The sequence below is a fragment of the Corvus kubaryi genome, unplaced genomic scaffold, assembly GCF_017639235.1.
Source record: "Corvus kubaryi isolate FWS band 111438036 unplaced genomic scaffold, C.kubaryi_AGA036_p1.0 37292, whole genome shotgun sequence".
Classification (NCBI taxonomy): domain Eukaryota; kingdom Metazoa; phylum Chordata; class Aves; order Passeriformes; family Corvidae; genus Corvus; species Corvus kubaryi.
Genome location: NW_024581091.1, coordinates 1,889,611 through 1,916,867, shown reverse-complemented (window position 1 = coordinate 1,916,867; position 27,257 = coordinate 1,889,611). Strand labels below are relative to the sequence as shown.

The window sequence follows — 27,257 nt, the reverse complement described above, 5'->3', positions numbered from 1 at the left end:
TTTCAGACAACAATTTTTCTTTTCCATGCTGACATGCAAAACACTGATATTTAACAAAAAAAGAAAAAATAAATTTTCAGTTAAACCAGTAAAACACACCAAAAAAAACCACATTAAGATCCTGCACAGCTTCTTTTAAAGCTACGCAATGTCCTTCTCAGACACAGCTAACATAATCTCCATTTTTCCATGCTGCCTTACCCTGTGAGGGGGCCCAGAAGCTTCCTCCTGCAGCACACCTGTACATATACCCTCCCCTGACGACTACTGTAACATCAGCACACTTTACCAAAATGCATCTGCAAGGAAAAAGGCAAGTAGATGGCACGTGCATTGGCACATCTGTCTTTCTTCAAAATTTGGCAAAGGAAAGATGGCCTAAGTTTGTGTGTGATATTAACACAATACTGCAACAAATCAAGTTCCTTCTCCTGTAACCATCTGACTCTTGGCCACTAGCCTGAAAACTTAGCTCAGAATTACTAGGTTCCCAAGTACTTCCTCTTCATTTAACTACTTCTGGCCACGCAAAAATTAAAGGGATAACATCCTTGAGAAAGAACATAACTGTGTGCAGTTAACAGAAGTGTAACATGACCCATCCATGTACACACAATGCAGGAAGGCGTGTCCACAGGGCATGCAAGGACTAATAACTGGATAATCAAAGAGCATTAGACCACGTGTCCTAAGAGCTGGACTTGGCCCTAGCTGTACAATAGATGCCTTTGTCAGCTTACAGATGTTTCCCAACCTGTTCATTTCTCCACCCATGTCCCAGAGGCACACGAGAGCTCTGGAGAGCACAGCAAGAGCAACTGTTCTGCCCAAGTGCCACCACAGTGGTCAGCACACCAGATGTGTCACTAACTGAACTGAGTTAGAGCTTTGATTCTGTGCACTACCTTGTATGAAAATAGACCCTTACCTGCATATTGGTGTAAGACAAGGATCACATACAAATCCCCAAACTGCCTTTGGTTCACCTGCTCATTACACAGAACACGGCTACATCCTGCACTAGCCAAACAATGCTCTTTTTTCATGCTGTGAGCTACCTTCATGAGGCTTGAGAAGTCCCAAGAAAATCCTCATGCACGACAGCACAGGCTCCCCATCTTTCACCAGCCAGAAGCCAAAAGCTGGTCTGGGATCTCAGCACCTGCCAGTCTGCAGATATACTTGATGTAAGGCAGCCGTGACTATTTTGGGGAGTGCACAAGAGCTTCACGTGTATGGTATTATACTTTGAGCCAAAAAAAAAGTCAGCTTCAAGTACTCACTCTGCTTTTTCTTCCTTATATCTTGAACTGGAACAAGCTGTATCTGCTACTCCGATATTAACAAAGCAAAACTGTTTGAGACAGAATAACAGGCTTGACCTTCATAGTCATGTGCAAACAGATTCAGAAATGTTACACTCTGGAAAAAAAATCGACATGACTAAACCCAACTCAAATTCCACAAGTTAGCTTTTCCAGACGGCCTTCCAGCTCATAATCCACCTGAACAACTGAACTAGGTTACAACTGAAAATAAAACAGCAGCTTCTGCAGAGCAGCAAGTCACATATAATAACCAATTTAATGAAGACCGGTACTGTACATGTCAGCTTGCCTCATAGGAGAATACTAGCACACCACAGTCACAACAGAAGTAACCCTGCACTAGGTATATCCATAACATCTGCCACAGAAATAAGCTCTCCCAAAGTTAAAAACTGGGGCCACACCTCGTGGAAATACTTGGAAGTACTAAAGTTCACAGATCCATTACAACGGATCCTCTCTCTATTTACCTCTCCAGAACAAAGCACAACAAACAAGCCCCACCTTGACAGGAGATGAAGCAGTGTCGGCTGTAGAGCAGCCTGCTTCTGAATTTATAGCAGCTACTGGAGCTGCAAATCCTCACAATACCTTGCTCTAGGGACCAAAAATGATGGTATGAGAGGTTAATTGAGGTGGGTGTTAACAAAAGCAAAGAGAACCTTATGCACAACACAAAGTTTGTTTATTTGGATTACAAACTGAACTGCTATTGCTGAGACATAAGGCAGAAAAAACAAAAAACACAACAGAACTTTCAAGACTACCCTAATTTCAGGAGAGATTTGGAAGACCTTAAATAAACAGCATAACTATCTACAACACACAGCACAAGAGCTCACAAAACAGGACCTGATTCCTCTCCATTAAGGTGACATTTTTCTTAGGCCTTGACTAAAACAGTATGAATGTAAGAGGCAAACCAAATCCTAAGAGTTATCAAGAACTTGCAAAGACTGCACACAATCAAAGTAGCACAGTAGAGCTCACAAGAAGCTCATTCCTTCACTGGCGTAAGAGACTGCAGGAATGGTTGACTGGCTCAAAACAACCAGGTGGGAAGTGTGTGGGGTAACACGGTGAGCTCTGCATAGGTGGGGTGGCCACTGCTCCCTCCCGTCCCCTTGAGGCTCTGTCGGCCTCTGATCCACACCAAAATGGCTGTGACTGACCCATGTCCTTACCCAAAATGGCAGTGACTGACCCATGGCCTGTGGTACCCCAGACCTGTTGAAAGGTTTTCTCCGGGAGAAAGTCAAGCTGACCCCCAGAGAGGGTGAACGGGGAGAAAGCCACTGACTGTCTGTGGGTTAATGACCAGTTTGTTATTGAACCTCCTGAGAATTTGGTTGTCTCTCTGCACACCACCCAGAAGGAATCAAACTACGTTCCCCTAAACCTGCCAAGTGGGCTGGGGCTGTACAACTGTTTCGCCAGATGACTCCAGGAGGTTGCACTGTAAGATGAATGATAAAAGAGAACATGTCATGTCCATTTTTATAAAGCTTTTTTCACTTTTTCTCCCTACTGAGAGGCTGCTGAGAAAACTATGCTTTAACCACCACATTTACTAAACAAAGCAAAGTCTATTATACAAATATTAACTAATGAACTTATAAGTACTTAATGAAGCACCTAACTAATGAACTTTACACCACTTGAGTGGCTTTTTCCCTGCCTCTCTAGTCCTAGACACAAAGTCACTTTTAAGAGCAACAGCCTCCTAAGCTACAGCAGCAGAGGCTCAACACCACACAGCTCCGGACTTGCTGCTTTATCAGCCTGGACAAAAAAAATAAACCAGTGTACCCACTATCACACAACTTCTTTCCACATATACCAGGGCAAAGCAAAGTCACAGCACAAGAGCAGCCATGTGTCATGTTCACTCTTTCCTGTCCAGAGCTGAAGAGCTATTTTACATCCCCTTTGGATACCTCTGGGAGCAAGGGGCACGCAGAACTACCCAATTCTCCTTCTAAGTGCCTGGCATCTCACCTCCACGCTCCTCAGCAATGCACGGGCTGGCAAGAGGGTGAACTGCTGTGGGGGGAACCCTACGCAGCACTGTTTTATTTTTGTAAGATGCAACAGCATGTGCCCCACAACTCCATTAACCAATTCTGAATGAAAACAAAAAGCAGATGATGACCGTCTTTCCCTGTCCACAAATCAGCTTCCAAACCAAGCCAGTCAAGTTTGAGAAGGAAGCTGCAGAGTCCACTGGCCTTTTTTTTTTAACAGCTGTAATTGTCTCTTTCTTGCTTCATCCACACTTGTTAAAAACATACCCATATGCTCAATTACAACACTTACCATAACCTCTTTGGTCTGCTCATGGTACAAAGACAACTTAGAACCTGGTAAAGTCTTTGTTTATTTACTCAGTTTAAACATCTCAAGCCCTGCCAAGCAATCGAAACAGTAAGACAAAAGACCATCTCCCAATGCCTACCTTTAGAGTATGCAGAAAAATCACTTTTACTGCAGTTCTTAAGCAAAAAGGACTTACTGAAGTCTAAGTCAAGGCAAACAACTAAGTATATCAATGTGTCAAGCCACAACTTTTTTTAATCTCCTCCCCATGTAAGACAAAAATATTTTGGGAACTTGCTAATTTTCACTTTCCTTTTCACTCTTCATAACATAAACTGTATTGATATTTGAGATCAATTTAAAAGGATATTTCATACTTGGCCACTTCCAGTTTGCTGCAATTTCTGAACTGTAAATCTTTTTCAATATGGAGTTGCCCATGCACCATCTGTAAGTTTCAACAGAGAACTCCCCATATTCTTATTAGATCTCACTTTCCAAACTTCAGCTGCATTGCAAATACTCTGGTTCAACAAAACGACAGAAAAACAAGGCTTTTACTCTGTATCAGTCATTTATTCCACATATTTCTACCTTGCCCTCAAAATAGACAGGAATTCATTTTCTACATCAAACCTTAAACCAAATTAACTGCTTTTTCCCCCCATCTCTGAGAAATAAAAAGTAAAAACATGTAACTCCATCCAACAGCATACTGACCACTAGGTCAAGGCAAAGAAGACACCACAGAATAGCCATATTTAGAACAAAATAAACCATCTAACAGCCTAGTAACTACAGCTCTTCAACTCTACACCTTCTTTAGTCAAAAGGATGCATTTCCTTTAGATGGCATTATACTTTATTTAAAACAACTGGATTATAATGCTCCACACTTGTGCCTTTAGAACACTGCAATAAAACCATTTTGTCACGGACAACAGAAAAGTATCTTGAGGACAACACCTGTATCAACATGGGAAACCTACCCAAAGGTCCATCACTGCAGCCCAGGAAGGTCATTACAACCTTTTTGACATCACTGCCGCCTCTCCTCTAGTTACCAGGAGCCTCAATCCTCTAAAAAGCCAGGAGCTGCCTTCCTAAGACTACTCAGAGCAAAATCTGGAAAGAGAGTGGGGGTTAAGCTGCTGGCATAAAACAGACATATAATGCTATTCATTCTAATAGCCAATAAAAATACAATATACCCCAGCACTGCTAACAGAACACTGGATATCTCCTCTTAAATAGATTTGTTAGGTTCATTAGATTCATTAACTTAACGTATCATTAATGCTTCATAACATAAGCACTAACTTGGATATCAGCATCTTAAATGCTATTTCATCAGCACTGAGTAATAGGAACCACCTGACAAGTTTAAGACCCTCAGTAAAATTGGAAAGAAATTTCCAATCCTTGTGCAAAGAGGATAGGAAAAAAAAAGTTTTCTCCTCTCCCCTTGCAAGAGGAAGATTATTAAGCAGGGAATTTGTAAAGTGTTCAGCATTAATTACAGCTAGCAATATGACTAAGATAACAGCAGTAACACACAATTATTACTATTAATTGTTACTGAGGCAAGGGATCGATTGTCAACAAGTTATTCCTGGATAAAAATCTATCTCTTGATCCATAAACCCTTGTGTCAGTTAGGAGCACCCAAGTGCCACCTGGGCACTCAGCCCCAGTGCCGTTCCCCCCGGCAGCACGGGGCACACACCTGCTCCATGCACACACCCTGTTACAGCCCAGCTGCTCCCCGACAGGCAGAGGAACTGTGAGAGACTGGCCCGTCCTCCCTCACGTCCCTACTTCCCCAACCCTGCAGTTGTGCCACCTGTTATTTTCTTATCCTTCAGGCCCCTTTGGGTCCTCCCTGCTGACCCGCTCTAGTGGTGGTTTGGAGACTTTTCTCAAGATGCAGCAGATTTGAACTGCCCCAACCCTTATCAGTTCTCGTCCTAAGCATCCATATTTAAGAGACCACACAAAAGCTGAAGAAAAACAGCGGTAGAAAACTTCTTTCAGACTCAAAAGTAGGAAGCTAATTCAAACAACAGTCACATGTTAAAATGTGGACTTCCCCTGCCCCCGAGCCCTTAAGGGCTATCAATTTGTTTCTGCCAGCTACAGAAAGGAAAAAAAACATCATCTCTAGTGACTCTTAACACAGGACATTAATAGAAAACTTTTAATGATGTGTTAGGTCGAAAAAAGCACTACACAATTTCTCTCCTTTCCCCTACATACGTTTTCTGTGTTACCTCCCCAATTTGTCCAAGATTCTATTGTCTTTTTTTTTTTTTCTTTTAAGTCTCTAGCCTACCACCAGCCCTGCCAAGAAACGACCTTCTGTCAGACCATAATGACTTGGAAGTAGTTCTCAGCAAGAACCATTCAGACTTTAGGCAAACAGGTATGAAGTTCGCTAATCCCTGACACCGTCTTCACACCCCAAATACAAAATACTGCATTCTAAATACTGAGCACCAAATCCACTTTTCTATAAAAATCGTTTCCAGACAGAAAGGAAAATGCAAGTGCCACTTGTATGTTCCAATTCCAATTAGTAATGTTATCTGCATGCACTTGTTAAAACCACATCTTAAATCTCCCCCAAGGAACGCACATAATCAGTGAAAGTTTACTAATATATTTATGCATAAATATATTTACACATAGTCTAAGCGTAAGTGACAGACAAAAGTGACGGAGACGAATTATTTTACCCACAACATCCAAACCAGTGTACTGCAAATATTCAGTAACTATGAAATATAGAGGCTAGCACTAAGCTCAGTGACCTGGGAAGTGAATAACACTTTACACATCACACCAGTTACCACCTCTGGGAGATGAACACCACACTGTTTCACACACACAAAGCAAAACTCAAAAATGGCTGTTTTGATGGTGTCCCATGCCAGCACCTAGTGAAGCAGTACAACTAAGAAAGTCCAGCCAATCCTACGGCTACAAAAATTCACACAATTCTTCCTGCGGTCCCAGTGGAAGTCCGACGACACAAAGTGCAAGTTCACCACAAGAAGCACAAGTCGAGGATCCTGCAGCGAGGGGGGACGCTCTACAGCACAAGCTGCCAGCACTGCACCTCCACTCGTGACCGTGACACCAATCTGCTGCCTTACCCCAAGGCAGACCACGATTTTTACTTTGTTGGGGTTTTTTTTTCTTCCGGAGCAGCTGGCAAAAGCCTGACACAGGCTGACAGAGGCGCCGGTGACACCTCATCGCACCTCATTTACCCAGGGCAGCGAGACGGGGAACTCCGAGCGCCCTAACGAGCCCCTGGCCCGGGCAGCGGCCGCAGCAGCACAGCCCAAAGCCCCGCAACCGGCTCCCCGCGGGTGAGCGGCTCCGCGGGGCCGGGAGGGCCCAGCTCCGGCCCGTCCCCGCCGCCCCCGGCCCGTTCTTACCTTCGGCCAGCGGCTCCTCGGGGGTCACCTGGTACCGCCCCACCGCCAGCGCCCTGCCCAGGGCCACGCCGCTCCCGGAGCCACCGCACGCCGTCCCGCCGCCGCCGCCGCTCCCCTCGGACTTGGGCATGCGAGAAAACTTCTTCATGGCGAGCGGAGCCCCAGGAAGAACCGGGGAGGAACCGGAGGCAAGCGGCGGCGAGGGAGTGCCCCGCTTCACATGCCGGCCGCAGCAACCGCTTCTCGTCGCCCGCTGCCGGCTCCTGAAGGGGAGGAGGAGGAGGAAGAAGGAGAAGGAGAAGGAGGAAGGAGGAGGAGGAGGAGGAGGACGGAGCAGCCGCAGCCCCCGGCGGCCGGGGCGGCTGAGGGGACGCCGCGCGCTGTGCCGGGAGCAGCCGCCCCGCCGGCGCGCGGCCTCACGGCGCAAGCGCGGCCCCGCCCTTCGCAGAGGCTCCCGCCCGGCCGGAAGTGCGGCCGGCCCGGCACGTGCCGCGGGAGCGAGGCGCGGCGCGAGACCGCCCCCCCGCCCCTCCCTCACGGGGCCCCCCCCGTGGTTTCCCGCGCTTGGGGCGCCGCGCGCGCCCAGAGGGGAAATGGCGGGAGGCGCTGAGGGGGAGGCGCCCGGCGGGACACACACACCGCAGCCCGCCCCCCAGCCTGGCTTATCGCCGCCCTCACGGCGCCGATCGTGCTTCACCGACCTAGCCCGCAGCGAGAGGGGCCCTCGGAAAGGAGTCTGCGGGGAGCAATGCGGTGTGGAGACGGTGTGGTAATGATCGCGGTGGTAAAAATGGCTCTGCGCGCCGAGGGCTATGGAGCCTCTTGGGTCTGTGGAGCGCTTCCAGAAAGGAAACGCCAGGGTGATGGTGGAGTCTCCTTCTCTCGAGGCATTCCAAACTCACCTGGATGCTTCCTGTGTCACCTGCTCGAGGTGACCGTGCCTTGGCAGGGGGGTTGGACTGGATGATCTCCAGAGGTCCCTCACAAACCTAACCTAAAAATCTATTCTTCTGGAAAGTATGCGTGAAAAGCGTTGATGACAAGTATGAATTTCAGTGGTGTGTCTCCACGTACACTTTATGCCGAGGTTTGAAGGTAACTGACTGAAAAGAAGGGGTAAAAGGATGGATCTGGACAGGAGACCATCAGCAATGAAATTTAAAATGTACATTTCCCCACTGTTGAAGTGTACTGACCAGGTACAGTTTCCCTATAGACATTGACAAAACAAATCAGGGAATTTGCAAACACAGGCTGGTTTCACACCTTGGGAGTCCCCCCATGCAAATAAGAAATGTGGTACTTGTGTGTTGTTTTTTCTCCTTACCAAATGAAAACGTACAATAAGACCAAAACTGGTAAGTTCTATCAGCTTCTATCAGTCACTCATCAGAATGAACAAAGCTGGATTTTTGGCATTGACAGTGGTAGTTTAACAACACAGCCTTTCCCACTGAACACGTAGGTTTTGGATGGATATCACTTACACCCATTGGTTCAGTAAAAACTTTGGAGAGGTCCAAAGTGCAAATCTTTGGGATGATGTTTCAGTAACTAAATTAGTTTCAACTTAATCATATTGCCGCACTCTTAGTCGGTGAGAAAATGATAATGTTTCTGTATTGAAGGGACAACCTGTCACATATGCAAAGCACTGATAAGCTGTTTGCATGAGCAGTCCTCTTTCTGAAGTCGCTGCTATCCTTTCAGTAACAGCACATCAGTTTTTCAACAGCATACAGAGATTAATTTGCAGTTTTCCTTGGGAGAGAAAGGTATTTTCAGTGCAGATGAAAGGAACAGAGTTCTGTGAGAGGGACAGCACGAGCAGCAGCGTTGTGTTAATGAGGGCATTCCTACAGTGAGATATGCCTATGCCTCTTAGATATTTAGTGATATCTTTGAGAAAAAATGCAGCTAGGTTAAGAGCATGTATGTTTAGTGCCACTGACTGCTATGATTTTGCTGGTCCTCAGTAAAAATAATGTGTTTGCTAAAAGCCACTGTGACTTTGAGAGTATGACTGGCTTTCAGGTTACCTGGTAAGGTGTTTTTGGCTTTGGGGTCCCCATCCCCACCCATGTGTTCTTGTTCTTTTTAAAGTAAGAGGTTGAATTATCGCTGGAGTTATTTATAGGCCGGACAAAATAAGCCCTCTTGTTACGCTGGGATTAACGCTGCTAATCTCTGTCTTGGCATCCTGGAGAGCACAGAGGTCAGCTGCTGGGCATAGCTGGAAAATACGTGTGTCCGTGGTGCACACTGAGCTGCACTTGTGAGCATGTAGTGGCTGCAGGGCTGGCTGGTCTCCTGTCAGGAATCTCCAGGAGCCATGCCACTGCTCCCTTACAGTGTTCCACAGCACATTTCACCTCGGTCTCAGCACCAAATAGCCTTTTCTTGTGAGATGCCAGCATGTCTTCACGTTAAGGAGTCCCTTTTATTTAAGTGTAGGTCAAGGAAGTTTGATAATAGAGAGGATTTTGACAACTCACTTAAAAACACAGGCCTGACCCTCCAAGCAGGTAACTGAGTGCTAACTTTAAGTATGTGAATAAGCCCCCTCTCTTTGATTTAAATCCTCCCCTGGGCAGAACAACATTTTGACATTTCTGGAAGCTATATTAATTTCCAGAAAGGAAGAGTTGTGAGCTGTCTTTCACTGAAGGTGTGAAACCCAAAGTAAACCTTGCTTTCCTTTGGTTCAGGCAGAGCAGGGATGCTTTGGTGTCCTGCAGCTGCAAAGTGTGCAGCAAACCTCACCTATTTAATGCAACACATGCTTGGCAGTGTGACAAACAGATCAGAAAGGTGTTTGCACTACTTAAAAAACAAAACAAATTTTGATACCTTGAAAGTACTCACAAGCAGTTATTTTCTGATTGATGTAAAACAGTAGATGGTCTGAAGAAAAATCTGGTGACAAAGAAAAGAAAATCAGAAATACAAATCCTGAAGTGAGGAGAGATCAGCTACAAAGGTGGAGAAAATGGGGAATCATAATGCAGAGGCTGCACCGAGGCCAGAATATCAGTGATCATTCGGGGTGGGGATGATGGCCTATGTAATATTTTTTTTCTTAAACCTTCAACTTGATGAATCATGAAATCATAGGAGATACTCAGCTTTCATTAAAGAAAAAAAAAAAAGGAGAAACAAAAAATCAAACCCCAACAATATGATAGTGGAGCCAACACTGAACTTTCACTGCATGAAAACAAAGTCTCAGTCACCTGCTGTGTATGTCTCCATCACAATATTGGAACATTTTGCTTCTTCCTTCCTTTTATTGCTTGGGGTCTAAAATGCGGATATGTTCCTGCTTCTCAAATAGTTGTGTAATGGCAGATCTATATGGCATATAAATGATCCACTTCCTGGCTCTGTTCAGCACATAGCACACATCTTGAAGGTTCTGTCCCAGCTAGTGTCACAAGAGCATGTCTAGAGGGGTTTTTAATACAGCAGCAACTGTGTTGTTCTCCATGTCCAGACTGTGAGAGCCGCTGCTGGTGTCAGAGAGTTTATCCATGACTTTATTTCTGAGCACTGGAAATCTGGGTTCCGCCTGACTCCTGGCCCACAGGCAGCCTTGAGCACCTGCCTCACCTCAGAACTCAGACAGGTGTCCTGGCCCTGGGAGCAGAGTAAGAGAGCTTTGAGTAGACTGACTCACCTCCATGTATGAAGAACGTTCTCATCTATAAAATCAGTGCAGTGTTTAGCTACACCGCTGTAAAACCTTTAAAGAGTTACAGAGGAAAGCTCTAGCTGAGAACACTGCTTGGACATGAAACACCAGATATTTCATGTGCACTTGGAGTGTGAAACGTGATGGTTTAATCGTCTTTAAACTGCTGAATAGTTCAAATGCCGGCACCTTGATTACCGTTCATCAAGCATTTCTTTCCTCACATCTCTCCCTACTCATAACTCTTTCCTCTGTACAATATATAAATTGGTTTTAAATCAATCCCATGAGGATAAAGCAACTTCCTGCAAAAATGTTTAAAGTCCCTTACAGAAAGTATGTATTGAGGCAAAAGAGAAGTAGAAAACTTCCTTTATGTGGGTGTTGTTTTGGAAGTGTCTCTTGCTGCTTCTGAATAAACTGTTTTCATTCCAGTTACTCAAACTGAGTGTTAGAAACAAAATAAATTCTAACTTTATAGAAATATGTTCTTTTTGTATTAGAACTTTGAAAGAAATTGGTAATAGAGGCTCTCAAGTGTTCAGCAATTACTGCACTAAATTGATTTTTTTGTCTTAACTGAGTATGTGGGTTATTTTCTATTTTGTAATAATTCAGTCGGTGTGAACAAAGCACTGTCAGAGAGTGGGTTTGCCCAATAAGCTCTTGTACTTCATTTTCCCCTCTTATCACTTCATTGTTGCCTGTTTTGCTTCTGGTCCCCTGACAGCCGTGAGAAACATCATTTTACACATTTAAGTGGCTGCACAATCTTTCTATCTCAGTAAATCCTGTGTCTTAGTTTTGGACTGCTGACCCTGATGCGGTCTGGTTTAGGCACGGTTACTGAAACCACACAAAATGTTTATGATGAGCTAAAAGCTAAGAAAACCCCAGGAGACAACTGGTTTGGGTTCGGGTTTGCATTTTTTCTAGGATGAAGTCATATCCCAGCTCCACATCTCAAAGGCAGGAGTAGTAATGAAAGGCGCTTTTGCTTTGCTTAATTATATATACAAAATTGCAGAAAGAGTTTGGTATGTTGTGAAACATCTTGGCATGGAAAATATGTTGACGTGGGGGGAATAAAAAACAAAGTAAAAAACTGGAATCACTTGGAGCAGAGGGGTGGCACAAATCAGCCAGAAAGCAAGTGCATCCTGTGAAGGCTGCTCCGGTTCGGAAGGTCTGAGCAGCCCTGGAGGCTCTGTGGTGACCTTGTGAACACAGCCAAATTTTCATCCTTTTCAGTTTCTATCATCTCTTCTAATCAGGAAAGAAACAAATGGAGCCGTGGAAAGCAACTAAGTTGCTGATTTCCAACTTCAAAATGGAAACAAACTGAGGAGCCAGCTAGTGAAAATTCAAGGTGCAAATAGCTGACATCAGCTTTGGTGACACCCAGCGCAGCTCTCATTGATCCTGAGGTCAAGAGTCTTTTAGTGCAACATGAGATTCGGTCATTTGTACTGCAGCCAGCGTTGGGACCAAACAAAATATAAATTCCTTGTTGAGATGACAACCCTTGGCCAGTTCAACACAGCAAGGCAACGTGAGGAAAACATAAAGGCACATGTGCTTATAAAGGCACATGTGCTTGGTAGAAATCCAAGGGAAAGTAGTTGGAAAGAGCTTGTTATGGGCTCAGAATTGTTTGCATCTGACCTGGTAAATTGCTTTACATTAATAATAGTCTGTTTCCTTTCTGGAACAGAACGGTCTCCTGTGTTTGTGCTGATGACCAGGTCTCTGACTTCATTTGATAGGGTAACATGTTCCTGCTCTCTCTGTAAGAGCGTTCTGAGATCCCTGTATTTGGCCTCTTGCAGTTGAGCTCTTCCCTGCCTTCCATTGTCCAGGTTCCTGGTCATTCCCAGCTCACCAGCAGTCTAGTTGCTTTCATTCTTTCTTAGAAGCAAGGCCTGATCTCTGCCTTGCTGCAACTACTTACTTTTGCAGTCCTAAAAACGTCTGAGGAGTTTATTTTATGGATATGCAGTGTGCTCTGTGCAGCCTTTTTAAGGAAGGCTGCTCTCCCAACTTACTTAATGAGTAAGTCTTGCAAAGTGGTTCTCTTCCTTGAAAAAGTTACACATGTGACGTGGCCTTTCTCAGCAATTCCTAATAGCGGTAGGCGCTTTATGAAGGGCCTGCTGACAGCGCACAGAGATCTGGCTGGTGGCAGAGTGTTTCCTCCCTGAAAGCTAAACTTTGTTACAAGAAAACTAAAATGCCCAAGTTCCAACACTAATACCGTTTGCTGCTTCTACAGCTGCTTTTGAGATAAAAAGGACAAAAGGTGAAGGTCAGGCGCAAGTGATCAGCCTGAATAGTATCCTAATTCCAGCAGCATACAGATTAGACTGTGGCATCCTTTGTTTAAGTACTTTTGAGAACTAAATGCATTACTTCATAAAAAGTATACAAGTGTCACCGAAAACCCCCAGAGGCATTGATGCATCCCAAAATTACTTGTAGCAGTGAAGTCTTGGAAGAGCCACAGGCACTGAGGTTCAAGAATAATTTTATTTCTAATCTTTTTATTTTACCCTATTTGCAGAAGTGAATTTTACTGTGGTGAATTGTTTTATAAAATGAGCAATGGCCTTTTTCCCCCCTCCGTGTATTTTGTGAGTCCTAGAGAACTGCAGTAATATCCCTGGTCATTAGTCCATATCCTAAAAATACGTAGTCCTTGATATAGTCTTACAAGCTTCCAGAGAGGGGAAAAAGCTCTCTGGAACCAAGAGCCTGGAAAGAAAGAATGTGTTTTGGGTCACAGGTGAACACTTCGTGTGCTGCTGCTCATTAAACCACACTGACTACAGATGTCATCGCTGGCTGACTCCTACCTTTAAAAGCCCACTTATAAATACAGTTATAAATTGCTTATAAATTGTTTAATTTTGCAGACAGGTTATTTCCATTCACAAGTTGTCAGCTGAGAGTACATTTGAAGTACTATGGAGGTATGAACTCTTAATTTTTGTTTGGTTAAAGAAATCATTAAGACTTCTGTGAGTTGTTCAGACAATGGCATTTGCATCCAGCCTAAGGAAAGGGAAGAATTTTGTCTAGTGTCATTGGAAGTTACATGGCACAACAGACTTGGTGGGAAAGATGGAGAAAAGAGAATTGCTGCAAATTTCTGCCAGATCTAAGTGGATACAGAAGTACTGTAATAATTGTTCATGATTTTGCAGTAGCCTTTCCTGCAACAGCCGTCCATTGTTCCACAATGCGAACAATGGAGGCAAGGCTATTGCATACCCCGGTGACTGTCATTCCATGCTCTGCTGCCCAAGTGCATATTAAATGGCATAGGTGAGTCTTGGGCATGAGATGGGAATAATTTTCTGTCCCGGATAAGAGAGATGATTCTTAGGGGAAGAACTATGTTGGATGTCTGTTAATTTCCTTTGATGTAAGGGCTGTTTATGTACGAGAAGCTGGTTGTTGTTTCTCCATATTTACTACTAGGAAGACAGGAATAATTTGTCTTAATCTGCAGGAGAGAAAATTTAAACTAGGTGATGAGAAAACCTTTCCTGTAATTAGAGTGTAAGGAATCAATAGAAGAAAACTCATTAAATGCAGTATCCCTAGCAAAAAGGTGGTGGAAGCTCTAAATTTTTCAATGTTTTATTGATTCTTTTTAAAGGCTAAATAGATAAGTATTCAGAGGTTGAAGTTCAATTGTAGATACACATAGTGGAGCTGAGTAGATTCATCTGAACTCAGTATTTATACATATGCATTCATGACAAGGAAACTGACTCAGTGGAACTTGATGTGACCTGTAACAGAGATGTTAAGAACTTTGGAATCAATGGTTCCAGCCCACAATGTGCTGGCTGCTTTCTTTTACTCTCCTGTTCATCTGTGCTTGATTGGAGTGGGCCTTCAAGCTGCTATAATGTGGACTTTACTGAGGACATCATTTCAAGTTTGTTGCAAAGTCAATAAAGTAGTATAGCTTAGCTTACAAAACACATGAAAACTAGATTTAACAGTAAAAGAAAAAACTACTTGTGTGGCAGAAGGACGTGCATAGGGCCATAAATCAAGATTTGTGACAGGATATATTTGGAAAAAGGGACTGTGAGCTAAACCCAGCAAGAGTGTAAAATGTTTTCCAGGTTCACTTTTTAAATTGGCTGGAAAGTTGAAAGATGATTGAAACAATCTGACAAGCCTTCAAGACATACATTTTTTCTCAGAGCATGCACTGGCTTTCCAATGCCTATAAAATTGTGTAATCAGTTTTAAAAAGATCCTTTCTGCATTTTTTCCTGGTTTTTTTCTCAGTTTGCAATTGCAATAACAATTTCTCTACAGGATCCTGGCCTATCACTTCCTTCTAGCCTTTGATTAGTCTCTAGAAAATGCCTACACGTGGTCACTGCTGTTTAAACAGATCTGTCACAAGTAATAGTAATGCTTACAGTCTTTGTGAAGGGTGATGAATTCAGACTTGCAGTGTCCTTGAGAGAAGAAGCAATCCAATGAGCCATGAACAAAACCTGAGCACTGCCCAGGTAAATGTGGTTGTTGCTAACAAGGGCAGAAAGAACCAAAAAGGCAGGAGCACTTGAGACTGCACCCAGCAGGCCTGGCTGTTCAGGGTGAGGGATTCATCATTCATGAGCGATTCCTGCAGACCTCCCAATCCATGTGCACCACCAGAGAGGCATCAGCATGGACAGGGGGTGAGGAGAAAATTGCTCAAGATTTGGTAGAGCAAGGGCAAGATTTTAGGGACAGCCCAGCTGTGCACCGTGCTAAGTCCAGGTTTGGCAGTAAGATAAAGCAGTGACGAAAACGCAGCACGCATCAGCTGATATCGCAAACCTTTGCCACTGCCTGTAGTGATTAAATTCTGGGGGCTCAAGTTCACTCCAGCATAGCAGGACCAGTTCAGACGTGAGTTTAATTAAATCACTGCAGTGTGCACACTGCTCAAGCAGTTTCTAAACTGGTCTAATTACATCAATCAAGGCAGAGTCTTTATTCAAACTGTTGCTCAAGTACTTCATCTGTGATCAAAGAGATCATTTCTCCCTGCTCCCTGTGTGCTGTGGGTATCCCTGGAGGGTAGCAGGGCACTCATGTTTATTTGTTGCTATCCTCTCCTATATCAGACTCAACTGTTTAGAAAATAAATCAGCCAAGTGCCACTTTCAGACCTAAGGCAGCCTTATCTGCTAAGCTACTATCTGTTAACACTACTATATGAAACTCCACTAAAAGGCTAGAGGAGGAAATCTGGTAAAGACTGGACTGGACAATGTTGATAAGGCCATGACCCTGGTATTGGTATATAAAACATGAATAAGATAGAATTACTTATTTAGTGTGCTCTGTATTTGTATCAAAAAAAGAAAAAAAATATGGCTAATTAAGCCCAAAAGCAAACAATTTAAACTGCCTCTGGGAAAAAAATATAACTATGCAACAGCAGATAGACATAAATATACATAGGAACAATTTTATCTATGTATGTAATACTGGACTAACCTGTAGAACCCTTTGCCACTAAGGTCATGGAGCTTAATAGCTCAGGTAGATGCAAAAGAGACATCTACTTGGATAACAAGAAGACTCACCATTACCTCAAGCAGCTTCATTAATTATTCAGTCATTAAAGTGCAGTATTAAATTTAGTGCTTCATTCCAGGTGATAGAAAAAGTGTTTTCATTATTTTGATATCTATTGTTTACTTTTTCCTTTTTAGCATCTGGTGTGGTGCATGTCCAAAGCCTGGATGAGTCAGTGTCAGTTACCAAATTATACTTCACGCAGCGATATATTTTGATATCGTTATGTAAATACTGTGGTTTACCTAAACAGCTCCTCTGTCTCCAGAGCACATATCTGTGTGTGCTAGAATTTTTAAGCAGTATTAAGATGTAAACATTTTTTTAAAAGAAACCCAGTCCATTTATTTAAAAGCAAAACCTGTTGTCTTCTGTTGGGGGAAGTAATGCTATTGTTTTCTTAGCTTTCTCATGTTTGATACAGTTTGAAAATTTAGAAAAATTGTCTCAGTTGTGCTTCATTTAATTTGAATTCATTGATTCAGTAAGTGTCATTTCCAAAAGCGTTTTCAAGCCTCACTGTCATTATGAAGCCAGACACTTTTGTGTGGATAACTCTGGAGTTATCTGGAAATGAAAAACACTGGCTGTGACCTAAGAAAGCAGAACCTTCCTACATTTCCTCCTGCTTGTTTCCATCACCAAGGGGTGCTTACTGACAGTAGCATCTATGCTTAAATATCTCTTCCTCTCATGTTTATTCAGCTGGGAATACATAATTCCTTAGATAAAGTACCAAAATCTCGAGATGGGCTTCTGCCAGCCTTAACTGCTTCTGAGAAGATTCTGCTTGCATTTGTGAACGCACTGCCTTGCACACAGAATGCTTTAAGGCATGGAAGAATACAGAACCTAGATTATCTTAGCATAGGCCTGCTACAGAAGGCACCTCTGTCTACCAGAAAATGTCTACCACATTATGATGCACTTAATTTAACAACTGTGTGGCTAAAGTCACAGCTTCATGCTATGATTTCTGAGTAGTCTACAAAATGGGATCCAGGCCTTTATTCTTGCAGAACCCATTTATGAAGCCTAAATGACTAATGTGGGTTGTTCTGTACATTTTACATATCGGTACAGAGATTTGCAAGTTGCCTCTTCTTCCAGAGGAGAGGAAATAAATTATTTCTTTTAGTGCTGTGTAACTCTTGTATAGTACAAAATTTGGTCTGAGGAGCTAACTTGCCCTGTGTGCAATGATACCAACTCAGCTCTTTGAGAAAGGGAAGAACAAGTCATGAACTTTAATATTTCCATATCTGCGGGAACAGGTGTGCGTATTTAGGGCAGAAGTTAGTAGCAGCAGACACTGAAACCCTGCATGCTGGAAAATGATGGAAGACAGTTAAGTGCAGCACATATTTTCTTCTGTTTCTCTGCAACTGTGTCTGGGGTTCACAGCTACGTTGTTATCAAGTGAAATCATTGCTCATCTGAAATAAGGTTAAGTTGCACAACTGGGTGGCAAACAAGCCCGTAAATGTGGTTTTGGGAGTCAGAAACACTGTCACTGCTAACCAGTGACAGGAACCTTAGAGGGGTTGCACTGTTTGCCCACAAATTTCATCGTAGGCTTTTACCGCAGCACCAAGATGGGGTTTGCATTCCTTACCATCATCTGGGCACAGAAAGGAGAGCAAGTGTATCCTTCTGCATCAGCTTAGACCCTTTCTGGGGCTCAGCTTATCCTCTGGTGTGCCTTGTCAGCTCTGATGACCGCATTTATGTGCAGGTATCGACATACTCGATACACAAATGCTCAGCTGGGCATTCTGAGAGTCACCAGAGGAGATGGAACTGCAGTGATGACCGAGATGCCAGAGCACGTGCTGCACCCATCCATCCCGGTGAGTCTGATGGTGCGTGGCCGTCCCACCCTCCCTGTGACCCTGGGACAGAAGGGGGAGAACTCAGCATCTAACATAGCGTTAGCAGCAAATGGTCTTTAGCTGGCATCCTTCAGCTAAAGCCTATGAGGAGACAAAAATGCTACTACAAAGAGTACCAGCCTGATAAACAACCACCACAATGCCCCATCTGATGTGAGCATGAATCTTCTGCTGAGCTGTGCTCTGCAGTTCTTCCCCAAACGTGCTTTTTGTCTCTGAAAAAATGCATGTGCAGCATCATTAAAAGCAGGATATAAACTTGGCTGTCACTGGTGAAGTAGATAAAGAACGGCTTGATGTTCTTTGAAGTACAGAACCCACAGCATATCTAAGAGTGTAGAATAAATTGCCCAGTATATTCTAGAGGAGAAACAATATGTCATGTTATTAAAGACTCACTAATGCACAAAAGAACAGGCTTAAGGTGGCAGATTCAACTTGGCATTATCATTTCTTAGGCTTTCCCTCTCCGGGTGGCATATATAATTATCTTATTGTTGCAGGACACAGTGGGAATTTCACTGTTGATCATTGCAACTCCCAGAGTAAATATCTGTAATGAATCACTTCTTTTTTTTTTTTTTTTTTTTTGGCTTTTCAGGGGAGGTTGGGCTCAAGCCATTCTTATCCTGAAACTCCATGACCTTTATCACTTAGCTCAACAATAGCTTGTCTTAAGTGTCTGCTTTTAATTGATGAAAAGTTAAAAGAAGGTTTCAAGTCTGCATAAGGCAGGCAAATGTGCAACATTATTTTAAGACAGAAATTACTACTTGACCTCCTGTGAACCATTTCTTCTTTGAACAAAGAAGATTGATGTCCCTGGTGTCTCTCTCAGCTGGCATCAACGCACAAGCTCGCTTCTGTTAGACTGGTTTTTGTTTCCTTGACTGCTATCCTAGTAACAAGCAAAGCTCCCTTTGCCCAGCCAGGCTTACAATGATTAAACCAGACAGCACATCTCAAACTTCTTCTGTTCTTCTGCCTGCTCAAGTGGAGAATTAAGCCATGTTCGCAAATATAATTCCAGCCATTTTTTGTATCCTCATACACCAGTCAATGTTAAGCAACTCCAGAATAAAAAGGCAGAAACAATAAAACAAGAATACAAAGAACAGCTTAATAATACAGTAAGCAATTTAAACAGCTGTCTTGGTTCATCCTTCCCACAACACAGTGTTTTCTTCATTCCCCAGCAGGCATCTCTTCCAAAAAGAAAAGTAAAGCTTTGTTAGTGCCTACCAATTGGGCAGAGATGGATTAAGTTGGAAAAGATTTCCTTCGTTTGTTTCCCATTTGAATTATAAGGCTTTATTTGCCTTCTATGCTACTGTGAGGCTTGTGTTTATATAAATTCATGTTTTCAATTTGCAGACATTAATTTTGTACAGACACACATATATGGAGACTTGCTACTATTTGCAGACTTAAGAACTCCTAATATCTTCAAAACCAGTTTTTCTTCACAGTGCAAATGGCAAAGAAAATATCAGACATCCATAAGGGAAACACTGAAGTTAAAAAGATTAGATGCCCATTCTCCATATATAGGAAGTACAGAATGCTCAGGTTTCCACCAATGTTACATTAGCTCTAAGTCACTAAAACAGAAGGAGTTCCTTTAACAAAGGGGAATGAAATGTGCTTTACGTGTCTGTAAGGGCCCAACCCTTTCCATAGTCACATCAGTCTGAGAGGCATAGTCCAGTTTGCTGTTAACTCATCCAACATCCTCAGTTTATTTTTCCCATTCCTCCAACTTCTGTCTTTCCATCACCACCTTTTTTGGTGAAACCTTTTGATAAAGGAGCCTAATTTCTCATATGGGGAAGGCACATAGCTCCTTGAGTCATTTAGAGGCTTTTGAGTACAGCTGTGCATTTTTGCAGTAGCAGTGTATCTACCTGGTTATTTCCAAAATTGATACTCAGGTACGGATCCTGCTTCCAGTTCTTGCTCTTGAGGCATGTCTTGTGCCTGACTTGTCTATGAACTCCATCGGGAAAAGCAATACTGTAGTTGCACTTCTGAGACATTCTGCCTGCTCATGCAAGCCTAAACACGACTCCCTAGGTTCAGTTTGGGCAGAGAGGGAGCAACAACACTGCAAAACACACCCACAGATAAATTCTGGGAGTATGTTGATTTTCATGTAACACAGTTTTTAAAAGGAGTTGATAGTGCAGCAATAGCAGGTTTGAATCTAATTCCCCTCAGGCCTGCGTCCACCCACTGTGCCCGAATCACAGTGATCCGGTTGCCTCTGGAAGACCCCATGGCACTGAATGCAGCAAGCTTTTACCAGGGCATGTAAAAGGGGACAGAGTCAGTGACTGGCTCGTTCCCTGTACAAATGAGGTACTCTGACTGGACATAATGCAAGCTGGAAGGAAACAGAAGACTAAACTTCTGTAGTTTACTCTTTAGCTTCCAGTGAGTTGTGTTGCCCCACTACTTTGTGGTGCCTCTATTTCTTTAGAAATTTCCCGTGAGGAAGGTAGTGTGTATCCTGCACCACAAGATCCCAAAAATTAGTAAGAAGTGAGTTGAGTTAGCCATCATGGATCTCTCTAAATAGATACTTTCCAAAATAACCTGATTTCAAAGGCTTAAAAACAAACACACACATAAAATTTGTTTATTCCCAAAGAAATGAACCAAACCGTTCTCTGCACTCCAAAGTCCTTTCTAGAACTGGCTTTCTTCCATGCTGCCTTTTCATCAAAACGCATTTGGTTTGTTTAAAGTGGTGTGTTTCAGTGTGTGTGTCTCTTGAACCCCATCTACTTCTGACACAGCAAGAGTATCAGTGTCCCATGTGGGACAGCATCATAGAATATTTTATATGATGTGACAAGCAATCTCTTCTGTAATGTTGTGGTCCAACTTTTACAGGGCTATTTAATCTGAGCTTTTTTTAAAATGGAGTGTCCTATAAAAGGACACTGCGTTAAAGGGAAAGCAATAAATGCTTCATTCAGTGTGCCTGGCCAAAATAGCTCACTGAGTCTTGGAATGAAAAGACCCTTGTCCATAACAACACAGACACAATTACAAGCACAGACAGGATGGTTTTGCCTAGAAGGGAAAAATGCCTTGTTGCATTGAGGAGGAGCGTTAGCAGCAAATGGAGGAGGAGGGTGAAATCTCTTAATGGTACGGCAAGCAGTTTGGTAATAAACACAGTTTGGGAGCATGGAAGAGATGGGAGGTCAGAAGTGTGTAAGTGGGACAGCAAAGTGAACCTCCCATCTTCCTAAGGAAACCACTTCCTCTTGCTGCCTTCCTGTCTCCCTTAAGAGAATATTTAGGATAACTCCTCACAGAAGCATTCCAAGGAGAGAACTCCATCAATTATCACTAGCTACTCTTCCCTCCATTGTTCTTTCTCAGCTATACCTTCTTGCATAACTCTTGATCCAACCCTTTGCTAGGGCATCCTTCTCTTCAGTTGTTTGCATGTTGCTTTGCCTCCTCAGCTCTCCGTAGATTTTGCACTTTGTGTTCCACTTCTACCCCTTCACTTTGGCTCTTCTTTAGCTTCTCTGGCATTAACCTACAGTTCCCTTTAACTCCTTGTGACTCCTCTCTCCTGAAGGATTCATTTTGCAGAGAGCAGCAGCAAAAGCAAACTGAGGTGCACCTTAGAAGCCAAAGTCATGGGACTTGGAGAGTGATTTTGCACAGCATCAGATCCCACAGCAGTGCTAAAAGGGATCCCACAAAGACTTCGTCTGTAGCAGGAGTCAGACTAGCATGGTGCCTTTTTTTATTTGCCAAAAATTAATAACTCCCAATTAAAATTATCCCACAAGGTTCAAATCAGGATGAACACTGTCTTGCAGATCTGCAGCAGGCCTCAGAAAGGGAGCTTGGCTGATGAGGCTCAGCACTTCATCGTGTTCACTTCTTGCTTCCCTGAAAGTACTTCAGAGCTTGGTCTAAGCAAGGACCAAAGAAGCAGCAGGCACGACTAAAACAAACATTTTGTTCTGATAATGAAGTTACCAAAAAAAGTTAGTCTTTTGGTAGGGTTATAATTGCAGAGTAGCAGCCAAACATAGGGAATGCTGCTCTGCACGTCTACAGTGCGGTAACTGTTCCTGAAAGGATTTTTTCATATGTCACAGCATTTCTGTTCCTTCAGGGAGTGTTTTCAGTTCCTCCCTTGATCACGAGTTCTCTGACAGGACTGCATTGGGGAAAAAAAAGTTGTTTGTGAGCTCACGATCACTAGGTTTCTATTCTGTGAAAAACGCTGCAGAGACAAGAGTTATATATTCACCCACTTTCTACGCAGGAAATTTAAGGTCGGGAAGCGCATGGCGTAGTGAGCCGTGTATGGGACTCACAGGGAGGAGATGCAGGTGCTCTTCTGTTTCTGCAGACAGCCTGCAGAGATGTGAGACTGACAGGTCAGTCCAGCTGCCTATGCCGAAAAAATATTGTATGAATCAATTCGCCATCATGAAATCTGCAAATTTAAAGAAGGGTCGTGTTGTTTTAGTAGGAGCAAATGGTCTTCCTTCTCTTGCCACGGGAACAGAGTCTCTGAAGGCAGTTTGCTCTCAGAATCCTCTGCTTTTTGAGAGCAATAGGATGTGATTTGTTCCAAGGCAAAGCGGTTTCTGAAGAGGCTGTTACATGCTTTCCAGATGGGCTCTGCATTATCTGTCCATACTGTTGGGGTACGCTTACACAGCACTGCCAGCAACAGGAAGTTGCTAATGTGCTCACTCACATGGTTTAAAATGCCTTAAGGTGAGCTGCCAGATTTTCAAACAGAGGTTTTTCTGTTCAGCATGCCAGATATTTCTTAAAGAAAACATACTCTATTTTCTCTCATCTGTGATACCACTCAGTTGCCGTATTGGCACGGAAATGATGTTCTAGTTACATTGCAGACTAAGAGAAAATAGGTTTTGCTATTTTCCCTGGAAGGGGTACCAAGTAAAACAAATAAACAGCTGGTTAAATTACATCCTCATATTAAAAACTTTTCTCTGTTGATATTGCTGTCAGTTTTCAGATAGATAATTATATGTAGCAATGCCAGATGCAGTCACTGATGTCGTTTCCAAGTGGAAGGTTGTCCTGGTATGTGCCGACATGTCTTACACCACCATCTAGACATGGCCAAAATTACACTCAGCCTAGATTGACACTATTACGGGGACGGAGATAAATCCGTAATACGGTTTTTCAACCCACTCCACATAGTGCAAAGGAATTTCTGTAACCTGAACTAAAAATGAGCCCAGACAACAGAAGCGTATTATCATCTCGGCCTACTAATACAAAGTACAATTATTTTTGCCTTCGCATGTCAAAATGAAAATATGCAGCTTAAGTGATTATTTTCATATTTTAAATTTTAAAAAAATTGTTAAAGAGTGGAAAGAAACCCCCAGTTTCTTCATGCAGGAGGTGAGCAAAACAGTTATCTGCTGGAAAGCACAGCCACCTGTCAGTGATTGGGCTTTGTGTCCTATTGATTCCCAGCTACTCGGCAAAGCAACCATGCTAACATGATACTGTGGCCACACAGCCCAGGCTTTAGCACAGATCACAGCACCTCGGAACAAACTGTGAACCTGGCTCAGGTCCCTTCAGGTGTACAGAAAAGTAAGGTTTTTATGTACTTCTCTTTTTAAATACATGACAAACAGCATTGTCAGCAGAGTTCACCTGTAATGCTAAAGTTTATCAGAAAAATGACATAAAGCCCCCAAAAAGTCAAGAGTTGCTTTTAATAATGTTTGATGCATTTAGTCTAACATACAGAACATACTCGAACTAAAAATTTGGTTATGGGTTAATTTGTCTTGAATTGCCTTTGGGGTTTTTCCTTTCCTGTGGTGCTCAGTTTGTTGGGGTGAGTATATAAACACACGGGTGTGTATAAACACACAGGGAAAAGTTACATTTCTTACGTAGCAAAGTAACCACCAGAGCTGAAACTGATGCTGCAGACCAGACAGCATCATGTGCTCAGACTCAGGCTATAAATCTGTGAGCAGCATATGCTGCGCTCATGTTACTGAGACACAGCATGGCCTGCTCTGCTGCTCATTCACTGGGTGTTTTTTCGCTGGAAAAAATTCCTCTCTGACTGCATCTTTGTAAAATGAAAGCGATACGTGTCTCTGGAGTCCCATTTACTGACTTCAGTGGGAGTTGTGCTTGACAAAGAGTTGGATAAGGGTTTCATCCCTGTATCAGCCTGTATTAGATGACTTGGTGGTGTTCTGAGTCAGCAGCTGCTCAAAACAGCTCTTCTGAAACCTTGGAGTTTCCCTTTAAGATCTGATGAGATCAGTGTCATTCAGCAGCTCATTTTACTTCCTCAGCATTTTCTCACTTCCGCATTGTACATACTGGCGGTCGCGATCAGATTGTTTCAAAATAGCCCTTCTGAACACAGGGCAGTTCTAAGCACCCGGCCTGATCTCACACCAGCAGGGAGCCAGCAAAACATCACTACATCAGCAGTTTCTCTGGATTGCTGTTACGGTACAAGAGGGCAAAAGATGGTTTAGACTCATTTGCAAAAAGTATAACACAACATTCTGCAAATTGTTGAATTCTGTCGCTTTTTGAGACAAGAAAGCATGCTATCAAGAGGATGGAATTGCATTAGCCAAACTGTCAGTGTCGCCATTTAAAACCTAGAGAAGCTCTCACTGACCATGGAATTACACCAGCAGTGTAGGGAGCATACACTGTAAAAACCCCAAATCTAAGAAAGCTTCCCGAGGAGTGATAGGTTTTTGTTTTTCACCATGCCTCCCCTCTCACCTGTGAAGTAGTAGATGTTTGTCTGTCACACAAAATTGCAGTTTCACGTGTGCCAGAGCATACAGTGCAAGAGCTCAGTTCTTTCCTCCTGCAGTTCTGCTCTCAGTTTCAGAGGAATTGTGACTGCTTTACACCAGTCCAAAGAGAAGGGAATCAGACGTTCCATCTTCAGGGCTTTTGTTTCAAAGATAAATGACTCTGTTTTGCAGCTTTCCCTGTGGCTTGTTCCAGAGATCTGCTGCCAATTCAGGCTGGCTCAGTGTCAAGACTTGTCACACAGCAAAAACAGTTGAAAAATAGCAATGCTCCATCTGATCAGCTAATTTGGAAGTTTTGTGCACTGGGAGCTGTAACACTTGGGAAGGCAGCAGAGCCACAGCATTTTTAGGTACCTGTTTCTGTTCGAATGCTGTGCAGAGGTTTACTCTATGTGTTTTGGACAGGAAGCAGATGACTCCAGAAACTTAAACACTGAAAGAAGAGGGGAGGGAGAAAAGAACCAGCTCATTCCTATAGAACACATGCAAATGTAAATGTGGGGCCAAGCACAGCACATCAATGTGCCACTTTTGGACAGAAGATAAACTGAATGCCAGCTAAAGCAGTGCTGCTAAGACAAACTGATGACGTGCAATTAAAGTCTCTTTTGTAAAGAATGGTCTTGTTGCAGAGTTTGGTACCCCTGCAAAGATTCACAATTGTTTTATAACTTTTCACAAGAAGAAAAACATTTGCTTCCTGCCTTAGCTTAAAGGCACTGAAAGAAATAAGGCCAGATTCATTTCCTTTGGGGCTTTTCTAGTGATTATCAGAAAGAAACATCTCCATAAACACTTAGCACATTTCACCTTCATCAGTAGTAGAGTCCACGCTGGTGAATATAAAAGCTTTAAAATGAACCAGACACCATTTCCATGGGGAAATTTTACTTTACATCAAGTGCAGAGTGGACAATCAGATTCACATCTTAAAGCAGTTTGCACATGGTGTACTGTTTTGGAAACAAGTTTTATTGGAGCAACTATTTTATCAGAAATAACTCCTTGAACTACAACATGTGGGAGGCAAAAGAGTTCAGCCACAGTCAGAAACGTGTCAGCTGTTCACGTCATGTTGTAATGCACATAATTTCTTAAAAAACTATTCAGGCCATAAACTTTAGCTTCAGTCTAACGCCTGCTTCCAAACAAAATCATTGCCTAAGTTCTCTATGCAATTTTGAGTGGAAGCTTCACCCTGCAGAGCCCATATATAAAGGTATGTTTATTTTTTTTCTTTGCTGTGGGTGTTCAGAGCCACTGACTGATCAAAAGGAGAGTCTCCTGCTTCCCTGCTCCTGGAGCCAAAGAACAAACACAGTAACAGGAGTGAGACTTCACATCTCCCATTGTCAAGGAATGGGTTATGGTGCTGTTACTCACAGCATGCAGAATTTTATTCCACTGTCATCTCAGCTGTGAGAGATGCTAATTAATTCAGAAAGATTTTTTGTTCTTTTCAGGATGTGTGTGAGTGAACCTAGCTGAAATGTCAGCTTCCACATTTCAAACCTGACAGTTAAAAAAACAAAAGAAAACTTTCTGCTTGTCAGCTGCTGAGGTTTGCTTGAGGGGTACATAGAAACCAATTCCACATGGGTGTGTCCCCCCACTTTTTTAAAAAAACATTCTCTTTTAGTACTAGGACTGCATTTCAAATCTTCTAACAACTGCCTGACTAAAATAAGCTTTTTGAGAAACTATTCAATAAAGCACAGTGTGAAACTCCCACTGTGGATAAGGAACATGATAAGAGTCTAAGGCTTGTTTTGACCACCCCAGCTGCCCATCAACTTGGAAATGGCATTGAAATCCTTCTCTTCAAGGGACATCTGGAATCAGCTGTGGGACAGCAAGGAGCATGGTCACAGAGCAGTAACTCAGCTCTGAGCCCAGCCTCAGCAAAGTAATTTAGGGTGCTCAAGTATTCCCAAGGGATTGACATTTTCTGCATTCAGGACTGTAGCAGAGCAGAAAGGTTACAACCAACAGTTTGTTAAATGTACTATACTCCGGTGACTTCTTTAGCAAGTATTATGTAATTACTTTAGGAACAACCTCTTTTCATTCCTAAAAAAAAAAAAATCACAAAATCTTTTACCCTGCATCCAAAGTCTTGGTAATACTGCCCATCTAAACTTAGCTGCTCCTAA

The 27,257-nt window shown here is 43.0% G+C and overlaps 1 protein-coding gene and 1 long non-coding RNA gene across 5 annotated transcripts in view; one reads left to right on the top strand and one right to left on the bottom strand.

The window, feature by feature from the left end:
• The window catches only part of BMP2K (BMP2 inducible kinase), a 50,292-nt gene extending 42,797 nt beyond the window's left edge, over positions 1–7,495 (bottom strand). For all 4 annotated transcript variants that reach the window (XM_042026980.1, XM_042026983.1, XM_042026981.1 and 1 more), the window contains exon 1: positions 7,088–7,495. In XM_042026980.1, coding sequence (XP_041882914.1) covers positions 7,088–7,235 — 148 coding nt within the window. In that variant the 5' untranslated portion in view covers positions 7,236–7,495. The remainder of the gene's footprint in view (positions 1–7,087) is intronic.
• Positions 7,496–7,584: 89 nt separating this feature from the next.
• LOC121664018 overlaps positions 7,585–27,257 on the top strand; it is a 45,885-nt gene continuing 26,212 nt past the window's right edge. The window contains exon 1 of the long non-coding RNA XR_006015841.1: positions 7,585–18,226. This is a non-coding gene — a long non-coding RNA (uncharacterized LOC121664018). The remainder of the gene's footprint in view (positions 18,227–27,257) is intronic.